We start from the raw sequence: 9,282 nt of genomic DNA, 5'->3' as shown, positions 1-9,282 counted from the left end.
TTAGCCCAGTACTTGCAGGGCTTCCCTTTCGGAACCGCGACCCAGAATTCGATTTCCACGGCGTCGCGCATTTAGTTTCGTGTATTTCATCAGCGCGCCGAGTCCGGATACCATGAAGTTGCTCACCCTGCTGATCTCCTCCTGCCTGCTGGCCGCCGCCAGTGGGCTGAGTTTCACCGTAACGTCGAAGATCTACATGGACGTGAAACACAACAAGAAGCCGGTGGGCAGGATCACCTTCGGGCTCTTCGGAAAACTGGCCCCCAAGACGGTGGCCAACTTCCGGCACATCTGCCTGCGCGGCATCAATGGAACTAGCTACGTGGGCGCCCGCTTCCACCGCATTGTCGACCGCTTCCTCGTCCAGGGCGGTGATATTCTCAACGGCGACGGAACCGGGTCTATCAGCATCTACGGGGACTATTTTCCGGACGAGGACAAGGGCCTGGCGGTGGAGCACAACAGGCCGGGGTACCTGGGGATGGCTAACCGGGGGCCCAACACAAATGGCTGCCAGTTCTACGTGACAACCGTAGGTGCCAAGTGGCTAGACGGGAAGCACACGGTCTTTGGCAAAGTGCTGGAGGGAATGGATACCATTTATGCCATCGAGGATGTACATAATGTTTTATTAAATTTTTTTATTTTATTTTAATATTTAATAACCTTTTCCTCTCTTATAGGTAAAGACGGATACGGATGACTTCCCACTGGAACCGGTTGTGATTTCCAACTGCGGCGAGATGCCCATCGAACCCTTCGAGTTCTATCCGGACGACTTCAACATCTGGGGGTGGATCAAGGCGGCAGGCCTCCCCGTGACCAGTTCTTTCCTGGTGCTACTCATCTTCCACTACTTCTTCCGCCAGCTGAACATGTACTGCTGATGGCTCCCCTCTCCCGAGGAAGAAAACGCTTTATTACTGCACATAAGTGAAACCCAACACCCCAAGCTCCCCCACCACCCCCAATAAATGCATAAAAGATACAGATTTGTCTAGGACACGAGGACGCCTCTCATTAGGATGGGCAGAGTCGGACCCATATGGAGCTGTGGAGCATAAAGAGTTAGTTATTTTTGCAGGAACTCCCACTTGGACTAGGATGCTTACATCGATGTAAATGTAGTCCTCCACCAACTGATTCTTCGCGTAGAAACGCTCCTCAGGCTTGAAGAATCCCACCAAGGTCACATCCACCCCCGAGTAGTTCGACAGGCAGCCAGAGTAGACTTTGGCCAGGGTGAAGTGGTGCTTGTGGTCCGGATACACGGAGGGATTCAGGCTGTTGTAGTACTCCTCGATGAGGCGTCGGTCCTTCGGCGTCAGGTCCCGTTGGTGCATCACCAAGCTGTCCAGGTCAAAGGAGTGCGAATGCTTCAGTTTCGGATCCTCGGCGTCCATCAGACGCTCGAACATGTTGCGATACTTTTGTTTAAAGTACTCCAGGGCCTTGCACTGCTCCGCCCAAAACGAAAACTTCTTGTCCAAGCTGTTAAAATTAAGGAATTTTGTTTATAATTAGAAAAATTGTTACAATTATGAAATTATTTTAAATTTATGAAGAGTTAAATTTGTTTATTTTATGAGTTTTTCATAAAAATTTTAAATTTAAGGATCATTTTTGTCAAGGTTATTTAAGTAAAAAGTTTATACTAGATCTTATAAACAAATCTTATAAATTCTTCTCCATAAATCTTAAAAATAAATATTGGAAGCGTTTCCTGTAAAAAATTGTACTCACTGCTGTGCTTCGACTACGTTAAAGTCGACGTACAGTCCTGGAATCCTCACGGCTGTCCGAGCGGCGGCTATCAGTTTTCCGGGACCAAAGAAGTGGAGCTTGATCTCGAACTTTCGCAGGGTGTTCCACATGAGCGGACCCAGTTCCAGGACGTAGCTCTGCTGCTCGCAGGGAATGGGCTGCACGGTGAAGTGCTTGACCATCGCTGGCTGCTTGAAGCCCGGAACTTTGTGAACCTTCTGGTAGCTCTGGTACACCTGCTGGTGGAGGCTGTATAGCTCGGGCTTGAGGCGCAGACGCAGCATATACCGCTCGGCGAGGATCAACTGCCGCAGGACCGTGGCGTGGGGCAGTTCCTGGTTGTTGTTCACCATCACGTAGGTGCGAACCATGCGGAAGAGCTGGAGGTCGTGCTGGGCCTGCCGCTCGGAGGGCATGTCCTCGTCACTGGAGGAGAGCAGAGAGAAGTCTTCAGATACAGAGTTACCGAGCTCCTCCTGCTGGTCCTCCTCCTCCCCGATGAACTTTGGCTCCTCATCCAACTCGGTGATGGTGCGGAAAATCTCGTAGTGGTAGATGCGCTGCAGCAGTCTGTACTCCTCCTGCACTTCGTAGGCATCCAAGGGAACGACAGGGAGCGCCGATGTCATGTCTAGAATAGGCATCACCCCCTGCCCCTTCAGCCAGAAGTAGTTGGAGTCGCTGTTGTTGATCACCGCCCCGTACGAGTGCCGGAAGCTCTCGCTGAAGCCAAGGATGCCCTTCACCCGGATCTGATCAGTTCCGAGGGGGTCCAAGTTCATCAGGTCGCTGGTTATGAGCTTGCAAAAGCCCTCCACCAGGCGCTTCTCTTGGAGCGCTTCCTTTTCCTCTTTGGTGGCTGCGAACGGCTTGGCGGGCGGAGGCTTCACTTCTACGACTACCAACTGGAGCGGGTACTTGGTAATGTTGGTGACTCGGACCACCGCATCGAAGGTCTCATACCAGGGCTATATGAAGGATCTTATTAGTGATCTTCATAAAATTAAGAGTGGGATAAATGTTGTCACCTTTATGCCCATGTAAGTGTTGTCTTTGTAGAACTTGACCTTCTGTCCCAGATTCACCAGGGCCACGGATAATCGTTGACTCCGTCCCCCAATCACCGACAGCTCAAAGACGGCACGCATCTCGAAGTTTCGCCGAATGTGGGGCAGGTGGAGCTTGCATGCCAGGTCAGTTGTTTGGGCATCCGGCACCTCCACCGTCCCAGACTTCTCGTGGAAGTAGATGAAGCGACTGGCGAAGCAGTACTCGGTGGACGGCTCCGACCACTTGTCACTGGAATCGATGTGCAACCTAGCCAGAATGTCGTTGATGGTTTCACGCACCATACTTGAGGAGCTCTGGTCTGGGTCCTCCTCCACCTCTTTGTCGACGGGATAGAGAAGAGGTCGATGTCTCAGCTCAAGATCGTTGACAATCTCGTCCAGAATTTCCAGGATCATATCGCCGTTTTCCACTTCGCGGCGGAACTGGCAGCGGCATTCCTGATACCTCTTCGTCATATTCGACTCTTCGGAGCAGCTGAAGTTGTACTCCAGCATGCGAAGAATCTCCGAAAGAAGATCGGCCACGATGCCACCCGGATCGTCCTTGTCTCCAATGAAGACCTCGCTGGTTTCCAGCCTCTTCCATTTGAACTCTGCTGGCAGGCAGCCTTGATTGACGAGATGCACGTTGCTGTCGTACGGAGATCCTCTATCGAAAAGTACTATTTCCGGCTGGAGGATGACCACATCTGGCACCAGGACAGCCACCCGTAAGGACAGGGGTCGAAGCTGTTTCCCCACCGCGTACACATTGATCCTGCCCTCGACTTGACGGCAGAAGAGCTGCCTCATTGCTCCCCGATTGAGGACTACGAAGATCTCCTTTCGCTCGTTGCCGTTCATCTTTATAGTAATCTCCTTTTCGAAGCTGTCCTCGTACAGTTCCTTGATCCTGAAAGGGCCGGTCACCTGAAGAACAACCTGGTCGATGGTCACGGAACACGGATTAATCAGAAGGGGGGTTTCAACGTAGGATCGGTCCCTCAACGGCTCGCAATGCTTGTATTTGAAGTTGAGCTGGAATTAGGTGGTTACTTAGTGTTATCCTTGCAAACGTTCTCTAGAAACCCACCTGTCTAGGACTCCAATTGAGCTGGGCTTCGACGAACTTGGCCGTAACCCTGATCCGAATGATGTGCTTGCGCTGTGGGTATTTTTGGTCGATGACCTGCAGCAGGAAGTCACCGGTGCAGCGCCCCTCAACGTACGAGCTGGCTAGGAGGTCCAGTTTTTCCTCGCCATTGGGATGTAGGTACAGGTTCTTGGGGTCCACGTCGAAGCGCGCCGTGAGAGCGTGCAGGGCACAGTGGGAGGTTTCCGGACCGATACTGCTCAGCCGGATAATGATCACGCGGTAGGCACGGAGGCCCTTGTTGATCACCCGCACCGGAAAACGATGGTTGTAAGTGCCGTCCTGGAACTGCGTCCGAGTGTCCGTGTACAGCTGGCCGAAATCGAAGCCCTCGCGGATGTTGGGCTCGAAGTACAGGGGAACCCCCTCCACCAGGAAGGTTATAGGCAGCATCATGACGTGTTCGAACTGCAGGTCGACGTACAAGGTGTTTTGGTAGAGATCCGGGTCGGGGAACAGAGACTTCAGCGTTGTGTACATACTCTGGCCCGTGGGTGCCAGCGCCCCTCCTCTCAGGGTCAGATACTGGAACGATGTATCTTTCTATGGGTTTTGCAATTAGAAGCCATCAATCAATTGGTGATCATTTGGTCAGAATTTGGCCGCCCAACTCACCAGCCTCATGCTCAGCTTTGTATGGGTGGGCGTGTAGTTGTCGATGTAGAAGTGCACCTCGTTCTCCTCGTAGACAGTGAGCCGGCGGTGCACGTACATCGGCGTGATCCGGATCTCCGTCGGCAGCACGTTGGCGAAAAGGTGGAAGGGGTACGGGTGCGATGCCCCCACGATCTTGACTAGGCCCGAGAGGCGGGCTGTGCCCAGGGAGCGAAACGTGACCGCGCACTTGGCCGTGACCTCTGACTGGGCGTCAATGTAGAATTTCCAGGTGCCGTCGCGGAAGCTCATGTCAGTGGGCTGATCGGAGTCGGAGGTATATAAGCACATGGATTTAAGATTGGAATATCTCTACCAGACTGGCGGTTTATAATAAAAAGACATACTTACAATGACATCGAAGTGGATGAACCCACCGACAATGGAACGGTTGGTAAAAAGAATGTCAAAGGCGTAGTCCTCTCCGGCATAGATGGTCCGTGACGAAAGGTCCACCGTGTTGTTCCACAGGATCTCGGGGGAAAAACAGTTGTATTCGAACCAGAGTTTGGAGCAAAGGAACTCTGTCTTGACGAGTGTCTTTTCCACGGGATAATCTTCACTAGAATCCACATTGCCAGGCGGCGGAAGGGCGGGACAGATGCGAACGGAGAGCGAGCGGTGGTGGTAGCCGACCTTGTTCGGAATCAGCAGGATGGTGATGCTGCGTCCTGTGTTGGGTCGCAGGTAGATGATCTCGTTATCGCAGTATATCTCTCGCGGGTCACTCGGAATCGCGTTCCAGTCCATGAAAATGTAGTTATTGTGCTTGGTGAATACGGAAAAGTACTTGGTGTTCATGAGACCCATTAGTGCCTCCTGGATGACGCGGCGGTCAGTCTCCGACTTGTCAAAGATCTTTTGCTTTTTCAAGTGGGTCAGCAACTGGGCAGCCATCTGGGGAATGGGCTCTAGGAACAGTCGTGTTTAAAATTAAGATCAATATGAAAGTAGATGAGATCTTACCCATCACCTCTTCCTCAAAATCCAAGCTGTAGATGGAGTCGCTCGTCTGAAAGGATTTCACGGACATAGAGTCTGGCAGATGTTCCGTGAGGGTGATCTTCTCGTAAGGTTCGTTTTCGCGTCGTTGGAGTTCCTCGTGGACACTCTGCAGGTGACGGATGGGATCGCGGATAGTGATGGGCAGCATCTCAGTGGAATCGCGGATGTTGAGCACCAGCGGCGTCTCCTCCCCGTCGTCAGTGGGCTTCACCTGTAGCGTGATGGGTACCGCCAGAGGATTCATCAGGAGCATGTATCGCTTCTGGGGTACGGCCACCGGGATACTGCCGAACTCCACCAGCTGCGGGAAGGTGCGAAGCTGCACCTGCTGCCCAGTGCCCCTGTGGCGAGAGAAAAGTGGCTGGTGAGTGTGGGACTGATGATTCAATGGTATCCTTATCGATTACTTCAAAACTATCTTGTAGTGAGCTCCGTTCTCCACCTTAAAGCGCAACGTCATCGAGAATCGGTTTGGAAAAAGCGAATAGAACGACAAATGGAAGATGCCGCGGGTGCACGGCTCTAGGAGATAGCCCTCCACGGGCATGACCCTTATTCCGGCCAGATCAGGCTCCAGGCAGTCCTTGTATACCACCCGTGCGGGCACAGCTGAAAAGGGCGAATGTTATACTTCCTTAAAATGTGTCACTTACCGTCCACGTTAAGGATCTTGATTTGGGCGCAATGCTCCTCGCCGAGATACACCTTCCGGAAGTCGATCACCTTCGGATGTGTCTCCACTTCGATGCCACCGATTTCGCCGGACATCACGACAAAGTGGCTTTCGTAGCAGTCCTCCGCGTCGGTTACACAAAAGTTGATCCGCGTCCGCTGGAAGTATGGTGGCTCCATGTCCTCTGGAAATGGATCGTGTGGATCGTAGAGGGGCCGGAAGATGAGCTTGATTTCGCCGGATGTCAGACCCGAGATCCTGTTGGGCACGATATAATCAAAGTGTTTCGACGCTCCAGGGTGATAGAGCACCTGCTGGATATTGTTGTCCTCCTCGAAGTCGTAGAGGAGCACGCTGTGCATGCTGATGGCGTCGTCAATGATCTTGTTCGATAATCCGCCCGAATCTTCCTCCCCGCCACTGCTCGAGGACTCGACTGTCACGACTGGCTCCAACTTGGGATCCTTATAGAACTCCCCACTGATGTACACCTCGTGCGGAGTTTCGTTGCATACGATGACATTACGCATCTCCTCCCTCGAAAACCTCGCCTGCCCGAACTCCAGCTTGCCCAGGCTCAGGTATACGCCCATCGATTTTGGCGTGAACTGGAACATCACAGGTTTGGGCGGCACTAAAAGACATTGTTGGTTAATCCGTACAGGGTGAATATCTGCATCTTGATACCTACTCACTCCGAATTTGATGTTGAAGAAGCCCTTGTAGACTTGCAGCTTCTTCGGCTCGATTACCAGCAACAGTTTCACGTAGTCCTCTGCCGGTAGAACGTCCTTGTTGTTGCTGCTGATCTCCAGACCTCGGTTAGTGCTGAACAAAGTATTGAATGATTTCTATCTTTAGTTCATCCTGGAATCCCTCCTGGAAAGTAATTACTTACTTTCTATACCGCACTCGGATGCGATCTTTGGTGGGATTGTAGACGATCAGTTCGAAGTGGGTTTTGTTTCCGGGCACACAGCTGGGGAAGGTTATAGAGTCGCAGACCGAAGGATCCTTCAGCTTGTCCAACACTGCAAAAAAAAGAAGCATAAGTTTCAAAGGCTTCAAGGCTGTTCAGCGCGGATACCGATAATGGGCACTTGGAAGATAATGTTTGGGTGGAACGACTCGATAAGGATGTGCCGCCGCCGGTTGATGTCCCGCTTGGTGTTGCTCCTAATCCAAACCTTTACCTCCAGCACCTCGTCGGTTTCCAGGTAACGATGCATCTCCATTTCCGGAATGCTGATGGACGTATCTTCGGGACTGTCAGTGGTTAGTTTGAGAAGCCGGGGGAACTTAAGGCAATTTACTATTTTTTAACTCCAATCAGAAATCAGAATCCTTACCAATCCACTGTTTCTGATGTTGAGGGTGAGCCCGTAGGTGTTGTTGACTTTGAAGCACTTTTTGTGAATCATCATCCGAGGTGTGATGTGCAGCGTGTCCACCATGTTGGAGAATTCACTGTAGTCTATAGGGATGGAAAGTTAGAAAACTCAAGACTCCGTCCGTTCTGAAATCGTACACTCTTTTGCGATGCAGCAATATATTCTTTTGCTCGAGCGACGCGAAGGTCTCGAGGTTCGGTGCTTGGTGACCGAAGATTTATCGCGGAACATGGACATGTCGAATACTTTTGTGGCTCCTACAAGTTCAATGCTAGAAAAAATATATATTTTATGTTCTCGTTTTTTATTCAATTTGAATTCGAATTCAGTGCTCGCCACAACCTGACGATGTAATTCCGACAAGGTGGCAGCCTTCTAGTCGAAACTTTCTTCCCGTTATGTCGACTTTTTATCAACCAGGTGGCAACTCTGCAGAAGAGCTTTCAAGGCCGTTAAAAAAGTTTTCAATTCAAAAAGTTTATAAAAATACTATATATTTGCCTTAAATGTGAAAACAATACTGTATTTGCCTAAAATAATATCTAGGTTTCAACTAAACTGGCAATGCTTCAACTAAACACAAAATCTTCCTAATAAAGGTATAATGAAGTTTTAATTTTCTAAATGTTCTGTATATTTATTAGTAATCTGTATGTACAGTCTACGTATATTATTTGCTTTAAAACTGAATCAATAGCCTTTTTGACTGTTGTTTTTTGGTTTGTTGTTTTTGCCAAACAATTTCAATTTGGCAAAACCCAACGCAGCATGGGACCGGCAAAATGTCGAACGTGTTGCAGCCTCCGTTTTTAGGTTGACCTCAATTCAACCTCATCTCCAAGTCCGAATACACTGTAATTAAAAACATGTTGTATTTTCTGACATTTACTATTAGTTTCAATTACAAAGAAAGATAAGTTAAGCTTGAGAAATTACGTTTTAAGCCCAAGCCCACTAAAAATACTGGAAATGTTCGAATTTCTCGCGCAGTGCAGGAGAAGAACAATCCCAACCGCAGAGCTTCCAATGCACAACAAAGTCCGGCAGCTTGCCTTATTTATTTTCTGGTCCGACCAGATCTCCGGCTCGCTCCTACGACTCCTCTGCACTTGGCAAAGAACATTTTGTCCTTTTGTGCAAAATTAATGATATGGGCCAGGAGCGGAGTGGACGCTGAGGCCTGGCATTCGTGCGGTTGCGATGGCCTCGCCATGTCCTATTGCCATTTTTATTGTCAACGGCCCCCCGAACTTGAGATAAAAATTTGCCGGAAAGCCAAGCGACCACAAAACCGTACAAAGAAAATTGAAAGAAGATGGCGGACAGGACTGGAGGACAGGGACAGGGAGGGACACACGACGAGGCGATGCCAGAGGGGCTCGGTATTGGGACAGCGGCCAGTGGAATTTGCATGTGTGCTGCATCCTTTTTGCCATTGTTTGGCTGTGGGCGTGACCCAACCGCCCACTTCTGCTATCGCTGGCAAAGCGCTTATAAATCACGGCACTTCACATGCACAGGACCTCCGAACTGGACAGTCCAGGACGGACATGACCGCCATCGCAGAGGAAGGATCCTGGCGAATCCCTTGGG

At 50.4% G+C, this 9,282-nt stretch overlaps 2 protein-coding genes across 5 annotated transcripts; one reads left to right on the top strand and one right to left on the bottom strand.

Moving 5' to 3' along the window:
* Positions 1-71: 71 nt before the first annotated feature.
* On the top strand, positions 72-988 carry LOC6497885 (peptidyl-prolyl cis-trans isomerase, rhodopsin-specific isozyme). Its single transcript, XM_032451666.2, has 2 exons — positions 72-616; positions 684-988. Exons 1-2 carry the CDS (start codon positions 113-115, stop codon positions 885-887), a joined length of 708 nt encoding a protein of 235 aa, XP_032307557.1. The 5' UTR covers positions 72-112; the 3' UTR covers positions 888-988.
* Positions 882-8,048, bottom strand: LOC6497644. 4 transcript variants are annotated; one of them, XM_001961610.4, is made up of 15 exons: positions 7,827-8,048; positions 7,648-7,772; positions 7,386-7,596; positions 7,197-7,329; positions 6,990-7,126; positions 6,279-6,932; positions 6,033-6,234; positions 5,587-5,966; positions 4,972-5,531; positions 4,582-4,881; positions 3,907-4,509; positions 2,793-3,851; positions 1,744-2,732; positions 1,113-1,491; positions 882-1,051 (listed from the first exon to the last, which is right to left on the bottom strand). In XM_001961610.4, exons 1-15 carry the CDS (start codon positions 7,924-7,926, stop codon positions 998-1,000), a joined length of 5,886 nt encoding a protein of 1,961 aa, XP_001961646.2. In that variant the 5' UTR covers positions 7,927-8,048; the 3' UTR covers positions 882-997. The 4 variants fall into 4 exon arrangements, with proteins under 4 accessions (XP_001961646.2, XP_044572069.1, XP_032307554.1 ...); XM_044716134.1 differs by lacking the exon at positions 7,827-8,048 and having other exon boundaries at positions 7,386-7,564; positions 7,648-7,756; XM_032451663.2 differs by lacking the exons at positions 7,197-7,329; positions 7,386-7,596; positions 7,648-7,772; positions 7,827-8,048 and having other exon boundaries at positions 6,994-7,058.
* Between the last annotated feature and the right edge of the window lie 1,234 nt (positions 8,049-9,282).

The sequence above is a fragment of the Drosophila ananassae genome, chromosome 3R (genome assembly GCF_017639315.1).
Source record: "Drosophila ananassae strain 14024-0371.13 chromosome 3R, ASM1763931v2, whole genome shotgun sequence".
In the NCBI taxonomy this organism is placed as follows: Eukaryota; Metazoa; Arthropoda; class Insecta; order Diptera; family Drosophilidae; genus Drosophila; species Drosophila ananassae.
Note: the sequence above shows the minus strand (reverse complement) of the source record. Positions and strands in the feature narration are given on the sequence as shown.